At 43.5% G+C, this 23,924-nt stretch overlaps 1 protein-coding gene across 1 annotated transcript in view; it reads right to left on the reverse strand.

The window, feature by feature from the left end:
* Positions 1-23,924, reverse strand: part of LOC311314398 (myelin basic protein-like) — a 55,840-nt gene that overhangs the window by 26,326 nt on the left and 5,590 nt on the right. Inside the window, exon 2 of the mRNA XM_084444741.1 lies at positions 11,512-11,570. Within this exon, the coding sequence (XP_084300867.1) occupies positions 11,512-11,556 (45 nt within the window). The 5' untranslated portion in view covers positions 11,557-11,570. The remainder of the gene's footprint in view (positions 1-11,511; positions 11,571-23,924) is intronic.

Genomic DNA, 23,924 nt, shown 5'->3' on the forward strand with positions numbered 1-23,924 from the left:
ATACCCCCACGCCAAAATGCCACCAGGACTACATACTAAATAAATCTGGCAGAGCTGGGCCTCCCTCGGGGGAAGGATACAGGGGCGTAAGGGTGTAATAGGTCCCCAGAGCCTCGTCAATCAGCAGTTGAGAAGATCTAGTTCTAGGAGACCAGATGGAGGGGTTGGTGTTTACGCAGCATAAGCACTCTCCAGGAAACCGCAGGCAAAAAAACAATCTGCACTGAACTATCTTTAAGGGCTTGGCAATGAATGTGGTTTTTTGTCTCTTTTCAATTGATGCCAGTTTAATTTTCAGAGTGGAGTGGAACTGCGAAACTACTGAATACAACAAAATATGTTTCCCTATTTTCAGCCAGTCAGACAAGGAGAGAGAGTAGAGAAACATTTTGAATAAAGTGGACTGGTCTGGTCTAAGAGGGGAGGAGGAGAGCTGGGAGGTGAACTCATTACATCTCTAGCCTTTTTATTGTGATTTTTACTGTGATGTTGTATTGTGATATGTATTTGACTGGTGTGATCTTACCGAAACAGAATTAATTTCCCTTGTGGACATTAAATACATGTGTAATCTAATATAATCTAATCTAATCTACATGACCTGGTAGTTTTCTTAGAGGACAGGTGAAAGGTAATGTAATCTGTGATACTGTGTTGACTGTGATAACTCTGACACCAGACTGTTGTGACACTGCTCCTGTGAGAAATGTTTTCACACATACACACACCACAATAGGTCTGTTTTTGTATAATATAATGAATAATACATCATCCAACACACCCTGAGTAACACAGTGTGGTGCATTCCAAACGGGAAGGCAGATCAATACTGCCTGTAGATATAGATCTCTTCAGGAAGCAGACACACACTGAGAAGAGTCGCATCAAATTATAAACATGTTTGTCTCAAGGCCAGAATGAAATTACTAGTGGAATCTTCAAGCTTCTGGGAAATCATCTCTCTCTGTTGGAGGAGGATTAAAGGTCATATCGATCATATTTTTATGTAGACAAATCATAGAAAGGTGCAAACTAGGAGGGGTCGTGTAGGACTTCAATATTGAGACACCCTCACACTCACTACTGAAACACTCTTACATTTACTATTGAAACACTCACTCACTCACTCACTCACTCACTCACTCACTCACTCACTCACTCACTCACTCACTCACTCACTCACTCACACTACATACATACATACATACATACATACATACATACATACATACATACATACATACATACATACATACATACATACTACTGAGACACTCACACACCCCACTGAAGCACTCTCGCACACCACTGAAACACAGGTACACTTTTTTCAGTTATGTATATATGCTCTTACATGTAGATGTGGGAGTGTTTCACATCCATTTGTACAAGTAATCTCAGTAGAGTGTGTAAGTAATTTCACTTGCAACGGAAGGTACCAGTAGCCTAGGAGTTCTTTAGGGCGTGACTTGCAGAGCGTGACGGGAAGGCTAACACAGACATTTCAGGCAGCCTTAGCAGAAAGTTGGTAAACGTTAACTATTTCAAATGTATTTTTGTGATTCGATATGAAGAAGCAAATTCTATATCTTTTGGTTTGCAGGCCTTATTCGTAATTGGCAATCGCGATGAGGATGACATTGTTGATTCTTTAAATAGGGTGCTGCGTTGTGTTGAAGGCCTACAGCAAAACCCAGGGGAAGAGAGATGTTTTGGAGAGCTTAATGACCAGTTAATCAGCGTAGGTGATAGGGCTGTACTAGGCTTGAATCAGATTTGCTTGTTCAAACCAGAGATTCACTGATTCGTTCATTCATTCGTTCCTCCTTTTCTCCCTTAGGAATGTATTGGTGTGCTTTTCTGCCTGAATGGCCTGGGGAGTGGAGAGGAGGAATGTGAGAGGAGAACTCTGACTGGGACTGCATATCACAGGGAAAGGGCAGGAGCACGAGCTTGCTAGCTGTTGTTCAAGAGAGGTCAAGGTGGAATCAAATCACCTTTGAATTTAATATCCTTCTTTAACATGCACATGCCACATGGGGCTTTACAATAATCTATGTCAAGAACCAACACCTGTGGATGATAGCAAGGCAGTGGTGCAATACAAATAAAGTTTGATTTGATTTGATCTGTAAATGAGAACTTGGTCTCGGTGGGCTTCCCTGGATAAATGAAGGTAAAATCAAAATAAAGTATCCATGTTGAGTCCCAGGGTGTCTTGTCAGGCAGGAGCAACAGTGGAGCTGAGGCCTTCTGCTGTGGTCTGAGGTCTGAGGCTCCCCCCTCTGGGGACTCCACACTGCTGTTAACACATACTCAGAATCTCAACACTCCTCTAAGCACAGAACCAGACCAAATACTCAAAATACTATCATTTTAATTACTTATCTGTGCACTATGAAACCAATGGGCTGTTGTCAAAGGGGCAAACTTTTGGGAAACTCCACCCACTTACACTCCGGGCTGGCTCAAGCAAACGATAAATCAATTTAAAGGATTTTGGACCCAGGAAGCTGGTAATAGCATTTCTAGATGTCCAGAGTTGGACATATAGCAGGCTGTTGTAGTTGTTGGCAGAGAAGAATAGGCCTGGAGAAGAATACATCACCATCAGATACGGTCTGGCGGGATTGAATGTTCTGGAAACGTTGTTCACGGGATAACAAGCATGGAGTGAATAGCATCACCAAGTGAATTTCATCACGACGAGGTTGCCAAGAGCAATGTGAGGTGAGAAAACGAATTGCAACTTTTTAATCTCAGAACTTTAGCCGAATGTTTCCTCTAAAGGAGAAATGAATGTGCCGTTGTCTCTCTGTAACCTTGTGGTTTTGACAGAGTGGACTCTCAGAGGTAGTTTGTGTGTGCGGTCAGGGGTGAAAAGTGGCAGTCCCTGCCCTGGAGCTTGAGAGCTAAGGTGAGAGATAACCTCCCTATTGAGGGATGGTTAGATGGAGACAGGAAGAGGAGAGCAGAGATTAAACTCTGCTTCCTTCCCAGATAGCAAGCGGATGTGTAATGATTCTGGGCCATATATGGGCCGGAACTAAGCCACAAGGGCCAGATCTGGCCTGTATATGGCCCAGATCCACTTGCTATCTGGGTTTACTTCCATACTGAGTGAACTCCTGATAGCTTCTAGATAGAGAGAAAAGAGAGTAAGAGAGGAGATCAACCTCGCTACCTCTCTCTCCTCCACCCCCTTCTCTCCCTTTAATTTGAATTGCTCCCTGTTGGAGTGTCAACATGACGACCGGCTGTGATGGCCAAAGTCCATGTTATACCCTGATTAATGGGAGAATAAAGAGAGCATGCAAGCTTGTAATATCAAGTGCTCCGTTGTTTGAAGTGAAATGTTTTGATTTAAACAATTATTTTCAGTTTCCTGAAAGTTTCCAGTTGCCAAGAACAACTGGAACTAGAAAGGGTGCTCAGAGAGCACAGGCCAATGAATGCATTTTGTTGGTGTAACCAAGTTGAAATAACGCAGTATAAATATCGCTCTCTCACACCATTGAAGAGTAACAGACGAGTGATGCACTGATAACGTTACCTGTACCTGCATTTGTTGACTCTGTAAATGGATAAAATAATCACGCGGTGATTGAGAGATAAGAAAGCAGCAAGGTCTCTCTCTCCCTCTGTCTTTCTCCCTAGGATATTGGAGTGCATTTAGTAGGAGTAGGGTACAATAAAACCTCAACAATAGACCTTGACACATTTATTAAACTATAAATAATTTACAAACTACAAAAAAACTCAGAACACTATTATTATAACATACACTATATGGACAAAAGTATTGGGACAACAACACATTATACCTACAGGAGCTTTTGTGACATCCCATTCTAAACTCATAGACATTAATATGGAGTTGGTCCCTCCTTTACAGCTAAAATAGCTTCCACTCTTCTGTGAAGGCTTTCTACAGGTTTTGGAGTGTGTCTGTGGGAATTTTTGCTCATTTATCCTCTAAGAGCATTTGTGAGGTCCAGTAGCTTGAAGTTGTTGATAATCTCAGTTTATCCCAGCTGGTTACTGAGCCCACCAGGCAAAATCCAAATAATTATACAAGATCTATCCTTATTGATTTAATCTTCTCTAATAGATGTAACAGGATTTCAGCATGTGGGGTTTTTGACTTGGGTATATGTGACCACTGCCCCACGGCATGTGTTAGAAGTATGAGATTGGTACTGTAAGGAGCTGTTAATCATCCCGACGTTCCCCTCCCGGAGGTTGTGGCTGTGACAGGGCTGCCCTTCTGGAGCGCCGTCTGCTACGGGTCAACCTCCAAGCCTGCGCCTCGTCTCCTCCCGGCTATGCCCAGCCTGGAGATGTTTGTGGAGGCAGGATGGGGCCAGCCTGCTTCCCTGAGAGCTGTTGTAGCTCCTTTGCACAGAGAAAAGGGGGGGGGATGCTTGTGAGTACAGTCGTTCGCTCCTGCCCCATCCGAAAACTTTGCTGTCTTCGGTTCGAGCTGCGGTGTCTTCCCCTGTTATCTCAGCAGACGTGACAGCCGCTGGAATCACTGTTGAGGCAGGCAAAGGTCGATGTTCAATGAGGTCCAGCTGTGCGTTACTGCCCCGTTTTGAGTTTTCACAACCCCGCGGTGGTCATGAACCCATGTCAAGCGTCAGCGCCCTTCCCGGTCTGTCGAACAGGTAGACCAACCGCACGTTTAACAGGCAATGAGTGTAATCTCGGGGTTGTGGGGTCCACGATTCGAGCGGCGGAATGCTTTTCTGCTTCTACAGCAAATAAAACATTCTCTCGTTTCGCTGGGGATAGACAATGTGAGAAACAAGAGCCTTTACTAGCTATGCAAATCAGTGGGCAAGAATCCGGTTTTCTGCGGGGTTTGACACCAGTCCTCAGCCTCCATTGAACAGTAAATCTGTTGTGAATGACAGTGTTCGCACTTTTTTCTCACAAAGTGCATGAGTCGGCTAGCTCACTGTAGCTGTTCTGTACATTACATTACATTACAGTCATTTAGCTGACGCTTTTATCCCAATAATTCCATTTAATGTAGGAAAAGCCAATGTACTACTACTTGCCAGAACTCAAAAGTGTATCTCCTTTCTAAAACAAGTGACTAAGAGCATAATCTACTGTAGTGCTGAAGGCAAAGTGCAAGAATAGCAATCTAACGTCCATGACAATGTCCTTGCGAGTAGGACCGGGACGAGTTTTCCAGTTAGGAAAAATGTTGTTTCTGATTGGTGTTTGGTTTCGCTGGCAGCAGTAAATGCCTTGCCGGTCTCGGCTGCATATGCAAACGAAGTGACAAGATTCCCTGTTCCCAAGTTGTGTGACGTCAGGGATCTGCATTTGTCTCAGGGCACCGCCGTCTCGTCTGAATGGACAAAATTGCGTAAGGTTGCCTTTGTGGACATGGCCACTCACTTCCTCTTTTTAGGACTGAAGTGGTCCCCGGCCAGAATTCCATTCACCCTTGCACAGAGGCACGGGGCTTGTTCACAGAGGCACGGGGCCTGTTCACAGAGGCACGGTATTTGTATGAGTATCTGTTGTCGGTCAGAGCCAAAATCATTTATGGCCAGTTCCTCGATCATGTGCCATGGTCTCCGGCGCGGCTTCTCTCGGACCACTTTGCAGTCTGGCAGGAAAGCTTCTGGACAGCTGGCTACAGCATGTTCTGATCCTTGCATACCTGAATGACCTGCTGGTTCTGGCTCCGTCGCCTCTTCTGGCCTCGAAGCATACCGCCGTGGTGGTGAGCCATCTCACCGACCTGGGGTTCGCTGTCATTTGGGAAAATAGCTCCCTGTGGCTGGCCCGTCAGGTTGTTTATCTACTATACTGTAGGTATCAGCCTGGACACGGGCTCCATGAGAGTGTGCCCATCTGAACCAAGGAGACAAACGCTGGAGAAGAGTCTCAGCGTTTTCCGTCCCTCTGCGAAGGTCTCGGTTCTGTTAGTAATGCGTCTTCTGGGTCTCATGGCGGCAGCCCACGTGGTGGTATCACTGGGTCTGCTGCATTTAAGAAGCACCCAGAGGTAAGGTTGCACAATATAAAGAAACTTCAATGGCATCGCTATACCAAAATTTCCTAAATGTATACTTTCAATAAATATTTTTTGATATGATATTCTATCAAAAGCACAAAATGCACTTTGAAACTGCGCAGCCAGTATACAGAATACAACAAGTAGCACAAGAGACATTTCCTTTTTGGCCCAGCAGTGACGCCATACTCCCACCGGTTGATCTTTTATCAAGAAAAAGAAAACAGCTGTAGTAACATATGGGATTATTTTGGTTTACAGCCCTACAAAGATGGCAGTTGACAACAACAAGCCCATCTGACGAACGTGCTATAGCACTCACCTTTCACATTCTCTTGGAGAAGATCCTTACACTATTATTAAGCTGAAATGGAACAAGAAAAGATAGAATTGAAGAAGCAGAAATTGGATTTATAGAAAACTGCTTCCAGCGCAGGCCATAGGCCTGCACCACACATCTTTGAAGAGGGGAGCGCTCTTTGAGAATGCTGCCTAAAACAAAAATACAGAAAAATAGTAGGCTAGCCCGTAGTACAGTAGTTAGCTAGCAATTAAACAGCTAGTAAAACAACAAAAATAGAATGGAATACAATACAAGGCTATTTATTTATTGAAAAATATTTTCTTAAAGCAGTCAAAACTTCGCTGCCACTGCCGTGGCAATAATAATAATTATTGTATTATTATTATTGTATATTTTTATTATTGTATTACCTATGCACTTTGAGATTTCTCTGAATGTAAAGCGCACTACAAATAAAATGTATTTTATGTATGTATTTATTTACCGTGCTGCTCACAACGATGTAGGACGAATTGTATTGCAGTTTGCATGACTGTATCCTTCGCCCTGCGACATTGTTGCTAGGCGGAGACAACAACAACTAGAACAACACAGTATTTCAGACTTTCAGTCTCTCGGCCTCCTAGTCTCTCAGCCTCCGTTCTGTTCTTTCTCCTCCCTCATGCCTTTTGAAACCCCACGCAGTGCAGCTGTTAATGGCTGCTGTGTTAAAGCTTAATTATGGTCAGAGCTGAATCCTAATTACTCTCACTTTCTCTGCTGTGGTTTGAAAAGCTTTGACAAACCGACTCAAGACAAAGGTTCATCGTCTGATGTCATTAAAGAACATTGCTTCTCACTAACCCCCCCAACCCCCCTCCCCACACACACACACACTCCTCCCACGTGAGCCACAGAGGGCATAATAGGTGAGCTGCAAATTTTACACTTGGAGAGCAAAGAGCTGTGGAGAGAACAAACTCATCTCCTAATCATCCCTGTTCTATTCAATTAAAGGCCCATTATACGCAACTAGCTCACAGATCTGGCCACAGCCAATCAGTTTGGCCACTGTGGTATTGTCAAACCCATTACCGCGCAGAACCATTACCATGCATACCAATTAGCATACAGAGCCATTACCAATTTGTAACATAGATACTGCTTCAATGTACCAAATGTGCTTCAAAAAGTCCTAAACCACACCACACACTTTGTTTAACTTACTAAATTAATATTTTCTATGACCAGCCCGGCCTAATAAAACGTGGAGAAAGTGAAAGGGGTGTGCAGACATTCGGGCTTGACTGTACATAGTAGCAAATATACATACTGTAATAGAGAACAAGGAATATACTGTGTATGCTGTATTCCAAACTATGCTGTACTTTTCCACTGCTGAAACGCCCAACACCCCCCCCCCCACAAGCATTATTAAGGTTCATATCTATCTATCTGAAGCTTGTTCAGCTCCTTTTTGCTGATGGAACTTGGAAAGAGGAGTATCTTCTTACACGTAATACAGTTGATTATTTCTTTCCCCATTTTTTCCCCATTATTTTGTCAAGATGAATCTGCCACGATAGTGGCCCATCATGAATGACTCCTAGAAGTTCAGCCTCAGTAACTTGTTCTATGCAATCAGTCTCATCTCAGTTTATAGGCTTGGATCAGCCTTGAGAGAGTGTGCTCACCATGAGCTGAATCAACTGATTCTGCCGTGTGTGTGTGTGTGTGTGTGTTAGGGCTCTCAAATGAGCTCAGAAATGATGTTCGACTTTATCTTTTAAATATTTTCCGAAAATGGAATACATTCGATTATTGGTATTATATAAATTTGCATAGAAAATGAAACATACAATGGAACAACTTCTAACCACAAGGGTGTACGCCTCCTATTGTCATGAACAAGCGCCAATGGAACTTTCGTGTCCGTCTGTGTTCACAGGATTCAAGTATTCAACTAACATTAATACCCAGTCAACAGTATATTTTACCTACAGTATACTGGTGCTGTGGAGTGGAACAAACTACCTCTCTCCATAAAAGAAGTTGAAAGTGCAGTAGATTTTAAAACAAGGATTAGGAAACTGCTATTCAGCGATCTTCCTTTATAAGCCATGTTTGATGATGTAACATTATGTGAGGATGTATGTATGTATGTATGTATGTATGTATGTATGTATGTATGTATGTATGTATGTATGTATGTATGTTTGTATGGATGTATGTAGTGATTCGGTGCAACTTAGAACTTAGTATTGTAGTACTATTGTACTCTCTATTGTATGAATGCACTCATATTTTTGTAAAATTGCACTAAGCACTCTAAACAGATGCATGTCTCCACTTGGACTTCTGCTACAACAGGGACAACGATGAAAATAAGTCGTGGACTTTTCGTTTTATCCCTGACAATGCAGACACGTAAAAAAAAAAAAAAAAATCTATATACTTATGTATTGCGTTTGTCAATCAAATCAAATCAAATATGGGTGACATTTATCGCAAACAGGGTCCTTTTATCAGGCCTATATCCTAGCCAACTGAAAACAAAATAAGAGAAATAGCCTATAGCTCTGGTCCACTTGATCGTATTCAGTGCTTGTTTACAATGTTGCCTGCCGGCTGCCGAGCAGATGTGCTAGGATTTTAAGGAAGTAAGGTATTTCCTCGCCACCTAGATAGATAGATAATGTAGAGTGGTTTTGCTGATTTTTGGCCATGTTGAAAAGATTGCATGCTAACGTACAGTAATGTGTTTTGGCATGATTAGAAGATGGGCGGGACTCGGGAGGCTGTGACACGTCGCTTTCTGGTAGCATACTAATCAAATCTACGTTTTGAAGCTCAATTATGCATTTTTTCCCCGAAGTCGATAACAAGTCGAAGTTAGAGTATTTATTTGACAGCCCTAGTGTGTGTGTGTGTGTGTGTGTGTATATGTGTGTGTGTGTGTTTGTGTGTATGTGTACTGTATGTGTGCGTGCGTGTAAGATGGGTGATCAGGTCATCCTCATTGGACAGCTGGGGTTTTTAGACAGGTTGACAGATGGGCTCTTGTTGATCATTGGCCCAGAGCTAATGTCAATCTGACTTCTCCCTGGACGGTGTTCAATTGCTCATCTGATCCATTAAATTTCCCATTCCTGGTCACAGAGACACATGGTTCACCAATGCTGATGCTGTTGATACAACTGTATTGTTGGTGTGGTTGTTGTTGTGAGGAGCGTGAGGTGAGCATCGCCAGTGTTGATGAATGGTTTTCATTTTAATGGGTTTAATTGGGTTGATGAATGGTTATTAGATCACATCCCTCATCTCAGTTATCTAACTTTGTCATTGGTGGGAATTCAGCTGTCTACACATGGTGTGTACACGCCCCCTTTGTCCTTAACTCACATGCTCATACTGCTGCACCAGGTCCATTGATACCTGGCCCACAGGTGCCCTGTCTCTGTGCCCTTCAAGTTAACTGGCAATGGGGCATGTCCATCTGTCCTGCTCTATAGCAGAATTTATTTGTGATTAGTCTCTCACAATCTCAATAAAGTCATTAATATAATATCAGTAGTTCTCAGTGTTCAGGTTAGTCATGCTCCATCTGTCTAATCAACATAATGATCATGAATCTCTGCCTAAGAATGAGAACTAAATACACATTCAACATTCACCTCACACAACCTTTGGACATCCCTCCAAAGACCTCCTTTAAGTCTACCTCTGTCCACCTCTTCTGCATCTTCTCCCCACCCCTCACCTCTCCTATTCTTTTGATATTATTGTAGACTTTATTCCACAGAGTGCCTTCTGTTGTGACGAACATTGTAACATGTTAAAGGTCGTATGTCACACCTGGGGGACTGGACAGCCAAAGAACCAGAGCCAGGCCCAAAGTAAAATGAATCAAAAGAAAAGTTTTGCAGCACACCAGGCTCCACTGATAAAGGCCTCCAGCTGTGAGTGAGTAGGCGATAAGGACCAAACACAATGAACCACTTTCACACAAACAATACACACTTCATAACAAAACAATTCACTTGCTTTACTGTTCATTATAAAATGGGTAACTCAAATCAAGACATCTGAATGGTTCATAGCTGTGATATACTGTATTTACCACGTCTAATTAATTTGCACAATTTAGTATCACTTCATGTCTGACAAAAAAAAAGCTGCAGACAAAAGCTGACAAAAAGCTGTTGTAATTTTAGCTCTGCAACTGTAAATATGTCACATTATGAAGTTGTAATATGTTTTCAGGTGAGAAAGTAGCTGCATAGATTCCCAATATGTGGTCAGTAAACAGAGATTTGTCTGAGTTCACAGGCTGGGTCTGTAGCCTGTGGGTCCTCTACAGCTGAGTGCTCTCAGGCATCCGCTTGCATCAAACACTATGAATTGTTTTGCACTTCTGAATCACATATAGTTATTTTGCGATTACACACAGTATTATTCTTTTGGGCGATTATTAATTTTCCAAGATAGAGCTAGTAAAGCAGACTGGTAGCCTATGGATTTGTATTCCTTCACTTACAGCACATCCCGCCCTCGCAATTCAACTGGCAGTGAATGTACTTGAGCCGAGGCTACAGTACAACTGGCAGTGACATCATGCATATTTGACGTGAAATAAGTTATTGATTTGGGGACAATGAGGTGTCTGGCTAACAGCTGGCTAACATAAGTTTTGTTGGCAATTAGTTTTGACAACTGGACAGTTGATGTTGCACAGCAAATATACTTTAGCCTAACTTCAAGGCTACACTTCGTTCATGGCTAGCTAGCATTAGGCTGGTCATGTCTGGTCAGGTCTGGCATTAGTTTTCGTTGCTAGGCTTGCTGTTTGTTGCTATGGAAAGTGATTTAGCGCAGAGGGACTATAATGAAAGTCAGCAGTGAGCAAAACATAAATATGTACCTAAGTGTGTATACTTTTGTATTGCCATACTTGGTGACCGTTTTATAAAAGCAATAGTTCACTTCAGGCTTGTGGTATATGGTTATTATACACTCTAATATTTCCACGGCCTGTCATGAGCTATTGCTTAAATATGATACAGCACACAGCTAATATATTTTGTCTACTTGTGCTTGAATAAATAAACCCCAAACCCCTTACTAATCCTACATTTCAGTACAGTCCCAAGCACTAAAAGCTTATGTCTAATCCCCCTCTAAGGAATCTTACCTTGCTCTCTTGATGTGGCTCGCGCTTTCCTAGATGCTGTCCCATGCTGTCAACAGAGACTGTGGAGGGGAGAGAATAGAATCAGAGTTACATTATAGTACCAGGACTACATCAGAACTACATCATAGTACTAGGATTACATCAGCACTATGTCACAGTACCAAGACTACACCATACTACCAGACCATACTACCAGGACTACACACAAGAACTACATCAGGACTACATTATAGTATCAGGTCTACATGATAGTAGCACAACTATATCACAGTACAATGCCTAAATCAGGACAGTACTGCATTATAGTATCAGGACTACATTAGGATTAGCCTACCAATACTAGCCTACTGTACATCATAGGACCAAAACTAGGCTACATCGTAGTATCATGACTACATCAATGTACCAAGACTAGATCAAGGCTACATCATAGCATCAGGACTACAGTAGTACTAGCCTACATCATAGTACCAAGACTACATCATAGTACCAAGACTACATCATAGTATCAAGACTACATTGTACCAAGGCTACATCAGGACATCAATCAATCAATTTGATTTAAAATGCAGAATCACCATGCAGCGTGGTCCCAATACACTTTAATTAAATTAATACATAAAGAAAAACATACAGCAAGCAATAATACAAATTAAAATAAAAACAACTACATCATAGTACCAGGACTACATCGGGACTACATTGTAGTATCAGGACTGCATCACAGTAGGCCTACATCATAGTATCAGCCAGGACTACAACATGACTATATATCAGGACTATATCATAGTATCAGGACTACATCAGGATACAGGACTACATCAGGATACATCATAGTACCAGCACTACATCACAGTATCTGGACTACCATAGTACCAGGACTACATCATAGTACCAGGACTAAATCACAGTATCAGGATTATCATAGTACCAGTACTACAGTATATCACAGTATCAGGACTACATCACAGTATCAGGACTACATTATAGTACCAGGACTACATCACAGTATCAGGACTACATCATAGTACCAGGACTACATGTATCAGGACACTCATAGTACCAGGACTAAATCACAGTATCAGGATTATCATAGTACCAGTACTACAGTATATCACAGTATCAGGACTACATCATAGTACCAGGACTACATCATAGTACCATGAGTACATCACAATATCGGGACTACATCATAGTACCACGACTACATGTATCAGGACCCTCACAGTACCAAGACTACTGTACATCACAGTGTCAGGACTACATCATTGTACCAGGACAGTGTTTCCCCTACCATTGCCTACAAAGGGACCTCCCGCCCCTCCTGAAAGACCCAACAGATCGCTAACATTTTTGTGATAATAGATCGCTAACATTTTTTGCATAATTAAATTGAGTTTAATATAGCAAAAATTAGCATTGCTAATGCACGATACTAACAAACATAGATGCTAACAAACACCTTACTGCGCACGTCTATGACAACACTGTTGACACCATGTATCCAGACCATGCAGGACAACACTAGTTTCGGGGGGCCTACCACCCACCCCGAAAAAAATCCTAGGGAAAGCACTGGAGGACCACCGTAACAGGACTACAGTACATCATAGTACCAGGACTACAACACAGTATCAGGACTACATCACAGAACCAGGACTATCACAGTATCAGGACTACCATAGTACCAGGACTACATCACAGTATCAGGACTACATCATAGAACCAGGAGAATGATGACTAATTAGTAGAGGAAAAGAGAGGGTAAGAGTGTAATTTAATTAATTGCATACAACAAATCAAAATTTGTGAACCACTTAGATCTCTCTGAATCTTGTTGACAACCATCCATTCCTGAGCTCAGAGATAATTACAGAAAATGCAAAGTGAAATCTGTCTGACATTTAATCAGTCAGCAGCAGTGAGCAGAAACACTCCATTCTCCCAGCTCAGTGGGGCCACAGCTAGGATAAGTCCACTGCAATAGTCTGCTTTAGTGTGTGTGTGTGTTTGTTTAACAAGTGGATGGTAGTCAGGACATGAACTTCAGGGGAGGGAATGTCCTCAGGTAGAGGGCAAGGTGACATCATTCAGCAAACACACATATACACGCACACACACACACTAATGAATTCAAGGATTTGATCAGATGTATCCAGTCACAGAGGTACTGCAGGATGGAACCTGCGTCAGTACCCAGACCTTATCCTTACCTTAACAAAAGGTCAACTTCATAAACACACACACCCCTCCTAATGGCTGCTGCACATTAGCACATGAAACACAGAACAGGATGGAACAGAGTCAGAGATAAACCACAGGATACTGGCCATGGACCTTGTGCCAGCTGAGTGCTGTGATGTGTCAGAGAGAGACAGAGAGTGATCAAAGCTGCAGTATGGAACTTCTGCACCGGGAGCCTGTGACACGCTAGTTACGAGCTAGCAGCGTGGGACATTTCTGTCTGCCAAGTCAGTGAACTTCAATCTCTTGGTTTGTGGGATTGTGTACCCATAAGGTCATAGAAGAATGCTCCGTGCTGCTGGTGCTCTGGTGTCGAACCGACACCAAATTGCAATAAAAATAGTTCTGATACCTGTTAGAGCACTATGGACACCAACTAAATGCAGTGCATCTGCTATCACTCCAGCATAGCCCATTATTTATCTGCTAGTTCTGATGCCCATTGGAGCAATCAGTGATTGGCCATTTAGTCCATTATCCATCTCCCCCCGAGAACATTGCGGACATGTTATGTTTGGCAAGTCCCGTCTGAAAGCCTGGTTTGGCTATTGTTTGCAAGCTAGCTAGCTACTACTATTGGGTGGACAACATAATGCAGTAATGTTGGGCAAAGCAGAGCTACGGCAAAATAATTCTAGAGCTGGCATGAGGTACTAGTTCAGTATGTGTATCAGGACTGCCTCACTAATTTTGCTGCAGCTCCGTGCAGCTAATCAGCAGGCAACATAATTCTATAGTATGCATGTGTATGTATGTATGTATGTTTTTAATGCCATAGGACAACTTACAGACAACAAAGCAAGTGGCCTGGACAACATTACAGCAGAGCACTTAAAGTTAGCTGGGCCCAGGTTGGCAGTGCTGCTGTCTATCTGCTTCACAGGGCTGATGACTCATGGCACATTGCCAGACTCCATGTTGTCGGTTATGCTTGTTCCAGTAATTAAAGACAAAGCTGGTAAAGTAGGTAGTATTGATAACTACAGACCCATAGCACTAGCCAGCATTCTGTCCAAAGTGCTTGAAAAACTGCTACTTGACAGGTTAAGTGTCTATATAACCACCACGGATAATCAATTAGGCTTTAAGCCCAGGCACAGTACTGACCTATGTATTTATGCTCTAAAAGAAGCGGTAGAGACATATAGAAGGCAGGGCTCTACTATGCTTATTGGTTTTTTTGATGCATCTAAAGCCTTTGACCACGTCCACCACTACAAGCTTTTTAACAAGCTTAAGCTTAGGGGTGTGCCTAGTATACTAGTACGCATCCTAGCTTACTGGTATGCTAACCAGCAGATGCAGGTAAAATGGAGGAGCATATTATCCACCCCCTTCAGTGTTGGTAATGGGGCCCGGCAGGGGGGGCTTTTATCCCCAGCCCTCTTCAATCTCTATATGGACGACCTGTCTAAGCAGCTGGGGGGGTGCAGGACAGGATGCATGATAGGTGAGACCCTGATCAACCATTTTATGTATGCGGATGACCTGGCCATTCTATCCCCCAGTAGCGCTGGGTTTCAACAGTTGCTTAATATCTGCTCAGTCTATGGGGTTGATTTTGATGTTAAGTATAATGCCAAAAAGAGTATGGTACTGATATGTAGGACTAAGGAAGACCTGGACCTTGAGTTTCCTGTGTTTCATCTCTCAGGGCACACCCTGTGTGTGTCCAATAGTACAAAATACCTGGGACATATTATCACTGACACAATGGAGGATGACGCTGATATGTACAGACAGAGGAGAATGCTCTATGTCCAAGCTAATATGCTGGTCAGAAAATTTCACTACTGTACTGTTGTCAAAGTGAACCTGTTTAGAGCTTACTGCACCCCTCTATATACAGCTCCCCTCTGGGTGAACTATAAGAAGGAGAGCTTGCGCAAGCTGCAGGTAGCTTACAATGACTGCCTTAGGATTCTGCTGAAGAAACCCAGGAGTACCAGAGCCAGTGAGCTTTTTTGTAACCTTGGACTTACCACCTTCATGGCCCTGTTGAGGAACCTGACCTTCAAATTTATGTGCAGACTTGACCGCTCTCGGAATGACATAATTGAACTGATGACAGATCCGGACCGTAGCTCTGTCAGGTACTTGTCTACCATCCGGGAACACTGGCATGAGTGCCTCTTTTAGCCTTTGTGCCTGTTATGTGCTTCTAATTGTAGAAGTGTGTGTCTAATTGTTTAAAAAAAAAATATATTTATATGTAATGTACTGTCTTTACTATGTGGGCTACGAGCCTGTAATAAAGTTTATATATATGCAGCTGGGATGGGGTGGGGTTCTATTCAGAGCAGTATTTCCTTTTTCTTGTTTTTTTTTTCTTTTATTATAGAAATTTTGCATACATATTAAGAATAAACAGATAAGACATCCTGAAAGCAGGTACTAATAAGACAAGAGAAAAAAACCACCAAACATCACAGTACAAAGTCCACAAAAGGTTACTAGGGCACATTGTACAAAGAAAAGAGGATATCTATTGATCTCTGACGTGCTGCAACACCGGGTTCCATATTCTGAAGAACCTCTGAGGGTCACCAAACAGTTTCAATCTTTCTACATGTAAAATGCCCACCAATTCACTTAATCAAGTCTCACATTTGTGGGCTGGGTCAAATTTCCATTGTTTCAAAAAAATCTCTTGGCAATAATCATGCCATATATCAAGGCTGAACAGGCACTGTGGTCTACATTTTCCACAATAGTGGAGTACCTCAATAGAGCAGTTTCAGGGTCAGGGGTTAAAGTTAGATTTAAGGTGTTTAAGGTAAAAATAAAATAAAAAAATAAAAAACATTCCGGCCCTGTCCTGGTCTATCTGGGACCCCTGCAGATACCCAGGCCAAATATGAATGCTGTCAGGCCGACGGTGTCGGATAGAGGGACGGACGGATAGCAGACAGACAGCAGAAAGACAGACAGGCCGGCCAAGGGTAGCTCTAGTATAGATTGCTGTAGCAGAGCCAAACAGCAAAGACAGTTTTCACAGAGTTCAATCACGTATATCTCTTGATTTATCACAGCAATATACTGTAGCAATATTTAAATGTTTAAAATCTTACATACTGCAGCTAACACAGTGTGGGGCTAACCCTAACTCTTACTATATCTGCTAGATCATGGGTTCCCAAACTCCATCAATGTGGGCCTCCCCTCTGAAAACAGTGACACACCCGCGCCCCCCACCAACCCCCCAAATTTGTCCATTATGCAAGGCAGCGTTAGCTAGCCCATAACGTTACACAGCTAATTTAGCTCGGTGGCACCTGTTGCTAGTTAACGTTATGACATTTTCGTACAATACATTCATGCCTGAGGGGGGAGGCTCTCTCTGCACTATCCACAAATTTAGTATACATCTTTACCATTATTTATTTCGATCTTCTGACCTTTGAAATCATGTTTCATTCATAAAAACCATACACATTTCAAAAATAAAAAAACATGTTTTTCCTTTTTTTTTCTTCTAACCATCCCTCCGCGCCTCCCCTGAATTTCTTTGGGGCCCCCCAGGGGAGGCCCGCCTCACAGTCTGGGAATGCCTGTGCTAGATCATCTAATGCGGTCTGCTGCTGTAGATCATCTACAGTAAGTAGGTTTTGAATTGAATTGAAACCTTTATTGCCCCAGAGGGGAATTTGTTTAGCACACGTCAAGCATACAGAAAACATTAAAATGTACGCCCATCACCAACACCACAATGTCACCAACCACCATCATCGTCATCACCATCCTCACCAACATCATCGCATCAACATCATCATCACTGCAACAGGCATCAACAGCTGTTCAATAATTTAATGCTTCTTGGCACAAAAGAAGTGCTGGCTGGTTTTGTCCTTGTTTTGGGCATTCTAAACCTGCGTCCAGAGGGGAGTAGGGGGAACTCTGAGAAGAGTGGATGGGAAGGATCGTCCAGTATTCGTCTGGCAAGGTTGATGGTATATTGATCAGAGAGCTGAGAGATACTCTGAATATCTGAGCCAGTGATTTTCCTCCCCGCCTTAGTAACCTTGTCCAGCATGTTTCTGTTCTGGATGGACAGACTTCCACCCCAGCACTGGATGGCGAAGGTCACCACGCTCTGAACGAACGTCAGGTAGAACAGTCTCAGTGTTGTTACGTCTGCCTTGAAGCTGCGTAGCTTCCTTAAAGGTTTGCTACTGTAGATCATCTAAGTAGGTTTGCTGTAGATCATCTAACTAGGTCTCCTGTAGATCATCTAACTAGGTCTCCTGTAGATCATCTAACTAAGTCTGCTCTGTAGATCATCTAACTAAGTCTGCTGTAGATCATCTAACTAAGTCTGCTGTAGATCATCTAACTAAGTCTGCTGTAGATCATCTAACTAAGTCTGCTGTAGATCATCTAACTAAGTCTGCTGTAGATCATCTAACTAAGTCTGCTGTAGATCATCTAACTAGGTCTCCTGTAGATCATCTAAGTAGGTCTGCTGCTGTAGATCATCTAACTAAGTCTGCTCTGTAGATCATCTAACTAGGTCTGCTGCTGTAGATCATCTAACTAAGTCTGCTGTAGATCATCTAACTAAGTCTGCTGTAGATCATCTAACTAAGTCTGCTCTGTAGATCATCTAACTAAGTCTGCTGCTGTAGATCATCTAACTAAGTCATCTAACTAAGTCTGCTGTAGATCATCTAACTAAGTCTGCTCTGTAGATCATCTAACTAAGTCTGCTCTGTAGATCATCTAACTAAGTCTGCTGTAGATCATCTAACTAAGTCTGCTGCTGTAGATCATCTAACTAGGTCTGCTCTGTAGATCATCTAACTAAGTCTGCTCTGTAGATCATCTAACTAAGTCTGCTCTGTAGATCATCTAACTAGGTCTGCTCTGTAGATCATCTAACTAAGTCTGCTCTGTAGATCATCTAACTAAGTCTGCTCTGTAGATCATCTAACTAGGTCTGCTGCTGTAGATCATCTAACTAAGTCTGCTCTGTAGATCATCTAACTAAGTCTGCTGTAGATCATCTAACTAAGTCTGCTGTAGATCATCTAACTAAGTCTGCTGTAGATCATCTAACTAAGTCTGCTGTAGATCATCTAACTAGGTCTGCTGTAGATCATCTAACTAAGTCTCCTGTAGATCATCTAACTAAGTCTCCTGTAGATCATCTAACTAAGTCTGCTGTAGATCATCTAACTAGGTCTCCTGTAGATCATCTAACTAAGTCTGCTGTAGATCATCTAACTAAGTCTGCTGTAGATCATCTAACTAGGTCTGCTGTAGATCATCTAACTAGGTCTGCTGTGAGACTGTGGTAAAAAGAAAGAAAACACACACCCAATTTGATGAGGTGCTGACCCAGGGACACAATAATCTAAAATTTAAAAAGGGAGGGTTACACACTCCATAGCTCTAATGAAAGTATATACTTTCTTCTTCTTTCGTGTAACATCAGAGATCAAAATCGGTGTCGTGCAGCCATGCCCTCGTCTCTGGTCCAACGTCGAAAAGCTGGCTTCCGAGGGTGGTCTGTGTAGGGGGCAGGTGGTAATTATGTGTTCGGCAGTCTGCTCAGGCTTGCCGCACTCGCATGCGGCGTTGTCTGTCAGGCCCATGGATGTATTAATAGAACTGGATGTGGTGACTACGTTGACGCCTCGTTCTTGAGAGTGAAGCTTTTTGAACAGGCCACCGACCCCTTTTGACATGCGCAGTTGTGTTTTCTCGCGTCACAGGCATGCGCAGTTGTGCTTTTCTCATGTTTTAACCACGTGATACTTTGGGGCTTACTAGAACTCCAGACGTTTGTTATCGACGTGCACCTCCAGTTCCCTCTTAGCTTCTCTGGTGCTGAGGTGGTATGCCACTGTTACTGTCTTACCGTTGCTGAGCTGTAGACACCACCTCCAAAGGTAGGCTGCCAGGGTGCCCATGTCTTGGTTAAGGCTGTCTTCCATAGCCTTCCATGTTGGTCGTCTCAGCATGGCAAGGTCGTCCATGTAGCCATACTTTCTGGATGCTGTATCCGGTAGATCATATATGTAGATGTTAAACAGCATCGGCGAGAGAACCGTCCCCTGCAGGACACGGTTCCTCAGTCTTCTGAGCCTGCTGCGCTGGCCGTCGCTGGTCTGTAGGACGAAGGCTGCGGTTTAACAGCATCTCCATGATGAACTTCACCATATGCCGATCCGGGATTGTCGTCAGCAGCTTCAGGTGGAGTCCACGGTGCCAGACGGTATCGTATGCAGCAGTCAGGTCCAGGTATAGTACCCCAGGTTTCTCATTGTCCTGGAAGCTGTCTTCGGTGTGTTGCGAAAGCAGTGTTACCTGGTCGACTCCACTGTTGATCTACTACTATGGAAATCGGCTTGTTCCCATGGGAGCTGTGGGTCCATCACTGGGTCGATGCGGCTATCGATCATTCTCTCCAAGATCTTGAATGGGACACAGAGCTGCAAGATGGGACTGTAGGCCTTGGGTCTTCCGCAGGTTTGTTTGTCTTCAGCAGGGCTATGACAGAGGCACGACGGCAGATCTTTGGGAGCTTGGACCTCTGGTAGCATGAAGAGAAGAATGCACAGAGCCAGCCAGATGTTGTGTTCTGGGATGTGATGGTGTCTGCTGTGATCAGGCACCTGGCGGTCGTTGTATTTCTGCCTGTTAGCTGGTTGATAGTCTTCCACGCCTTACGACTAGAGTGGGTAAAGTTGATTGATTCAACGACTTCAGTCCATCTGGTCTTACGGGTGACGTCCATCCTCCGGAGCAGTGCCGCTGCAGTCACGTCCACCTCTTCCTTGGAGCTAGCCCGCTGGTGGTCCCGTAGGAGACGGCTGCACTCCTCATCCCAGCCCAGGATGTAGTTCCTGTTGTAACCGTGCGGGATGGTCCTCTGTGCTGCACCCAGGAGGACCCCGCAGTAGGCTGCGTCCACATCGGTTGCCTCTGGGTCCAGCAGACCAGCTGACCTTTTTTCCGTCTCCTCAGCAAACGACTCAGTTGGCCTGTCGGAAATTCCATCTTTTGACAGGTTTTCCTGTTACCGGTTGCACCAGTGATGGAACTTTGTAGTATACTTGCATTGGAGCTACAGTATGGTGTGTGCGACCCATCCACTGCTGCAACACTTAATCCCACTTAAACGGTGTTGAATAGATTCAACATATGATCCCTCTGAGTTGCAGGCCGGCATGTCTTCTGTTACACAGGCTCTTGTCTGACTCAATGCAGAGCCACTTCTGTGTGACAGTGGGTTATTACAGTGGAGATAGAAGTTTACATTTCATGTCACCTGGGGCTTTTAGAGAAAGTGTGATTAGTTTTGATAGAGCCAATGTGAAACATCTAGCTTTCAGCTTAGCTGTTTTAGTATACTAGGGGTCTACTGTAGCAATGTCCATTTTGTCAATAGAAACTATGATGAAAAATACTAATTTACATATTATGCCATGGCGAAAAAAAAACAAAAATGTGATGACACCTCCATAAAAAACTATGATAATGTGCAGGTGAAAGGAAATTAATTTTTCCACAAGGCATTATAGACTACTAATCTGAGTGTTTGTACAAAAAGGAAGCTGCTTGGCAGCCATATCCTCATGACAAGATTTGGACACTATGAAGAACCAGAGGTTGAAATTGAACTATGGTTCTTTGAGTTGTCAAGGAGACACTCTTCAAACCACTCATTTTATGCCTTTCTTTTTTGCTCTCATTCCCTCTCTCGGTTTCTCTCTCTCTCTCTCTCTCTCTCTCTCTCGCTTCATCCTGTGAAGAATCAATTTCTACTTCACCACCTGGGTGCAAGTTTTCAAACACAGTAGCCTTTTTTAATATATATTTTTAGAAATATTTTGAGAGAACATTTCTGCTTTATTATAGGACAGTATATAGACTGGAAAGGTGGGAGAGAGAGAGGGAGAGAGAGAGAGAGAGACATGCAGCAAAGACACATGAGACACATGCAGCAAAGGGCCTGGGCCTGCATTAAAGACTAGCCTTTACATGGTACGTGCCTTAACCCGATGAGCCACCAGGGTGCCCCAAACACAGTAGCCTTTTAATTCATGTAATAATGCAATTATTGTTAGTCGCTTTGGATAAAAGCGTCTGCTAAATGACTGTAATGTAATGTAATGTAATGTCCTCACATTTAGTCTATAAATGATCTATAACCATGTCCAGGCTCATAATAGTTTTACTACTTCACTTCTATTGTGTACTTTTTGTGTACCTTACCTCTTGTTTTATTGTGTTTCTATTATGCATATGCAAGTCCTCTGTGCACCATCCATTGAGTCAAATTATTTGTAAGTGAAAATGTAGTTTGGCAAATTCTGATTCTGATATATCAACTATCCTGTATGACTTCAGCTCAGCGCCCCTCCAACACTCCTTCAGAAACTGGATTTACAGTAATACTCTCTTTAACAAAACATTTCACTAGTAGCTGCAGAGGGCTGAGTCATGATGGTGTGTAGAGTCATGATGGTGTGTAGGAGGCTGTGTGATTATAGCAATACCAAGAACACACACACACACACACAAACACACCTCAACTAGTTGGAAACCATAGTGAAAACCCCCACCTTGTAGCACCAGTGCTATGTGCTAAAAAAGTTGTACAGCCCTGACCCTGAGGAAGAGTCTTTTGAGCTGAAAAGTCTTTTTATATTTGCCACAGCCATGGATCAATAAAGGCTTTTTACTTCCACCCAAGAGACAGCGCAGGGCAAGAGGTAATGTTTTCGGTGGTGGTGTGTACATCTGTACGTCCATCCGTATGTCTGTCAGCAGGATTACGCAAAAGCTACTGGACTGATTTTCATGAAACTTGGTGCACTGGTGTAGCATGGGTGAACCTAGAACCCATTACATTTAGGAATGGATCCGTATTACGGGGCGGGTCCATGAGCCACCCAAACATGGCTGGCCATTCACCGTCATTCATTTTTTTGACAAGGATTACACAAAAACTACCAGACCAATTTTCTTGAAACTCAGTGGAGAGGTGACGCTGGGGCCAACATAGAACCCATTAAATTTAGAAGCAGATCCCAATCACAGGGAGGGTCCACGAGCCATTTCTTGGTTTGTTTGTTTGTTTGTTAGCAGGATTACGCAAAGACTACCAGACTGATTTTCATGAAACTCGGTGGAGGGGTGTAGCATGGGCCAACTTAGAACCCATTACATTTTGGAAAGGATCTGAATCATGGGGCAGGTCCACGAGCTGCCAAACCATGGCTGGCCATTCACCTCCATTCATTTTTTAGACCAGGTTTAGGCCTGGTTCATAGTCAACGCAAGCTACGCTGACGCGGTTGTGAACGCAGCTCTATGCAAGTGGTTCACTCACGCGGGGGACACTGCCTTGCGTCGGCGCCCCTATGGTTTTGTGTGAAATAGCATTTGCGCTCGCGTAAAGTTACACATTTCTGCACGACACGTTGCTACGCAAGGACGCGTCAACGTCACCTTGCGTAGCTTGCACTAGCGTAGCTTGCGTTGACTATGAATGAGCCCTTACGCTACCACCCTATTTTTCATTAAACTTGGTGAAAGGGTGTAGCATGGGCCAACTAGCAACCCATTATATTCTGGAGTTTCATCACTGGTGCAACTGGTAGCAGGGAAATCTGTCAAAAGATGCAATTTCTGACAGGCCAACTGGGAGTCGTTTGCTGAGGAGACGGAAAAAAGGTCAGCTGGTCTGCTGGACCCAGAGGCAGCCGATGTGGACACAGCCTACTACAGGGTCCTCCTGGGACACAGCCTACTACAGGGTCCTCCTGGGAAGACCGTCCCGCACGGTTACAACAGGAACTACATCCTGGGCTGCGACGAGGAGTGCAGCCGCCTCCTACGTGACCACCAGTGGGCTAGCTCCAAGGAAGAGGTGGACGTGTCTGCAGCGGCACTGCTCTGGAGGCTGCACGTCACCCGTAGGACCAGATGGACTGAAGCTGCCCAAACACGGCTGGGCCAGCCATTCACCTCCATTCATTATTTGGACTAGGATTACACAAAAACCAGACCGCTTTTCATGAAACTCGGTGGAGGGGCATAGCATGGGCCAATTTATAGCCCATTCAATTTTGGTGCACACAGAGCCACGGAATGCATTCAGGCCTGGAGGTCTGTGCTCTCTGAGGACCAGTTCTAGTTAATAATGTTTTTGACGGAAC

Source organism: Borostomias antarcticus (genome assembly GCF_949987555.1).
Source record: "Borostomias antarcticus genome assembly, chromosome: 10".
NCBI classification, from domain to species: Eukaryota; Metazoa; Chordata; class Actinopteri; order Stomiiformes; family Stomiidae; genus Borostomias; species Borostomias antarcticus.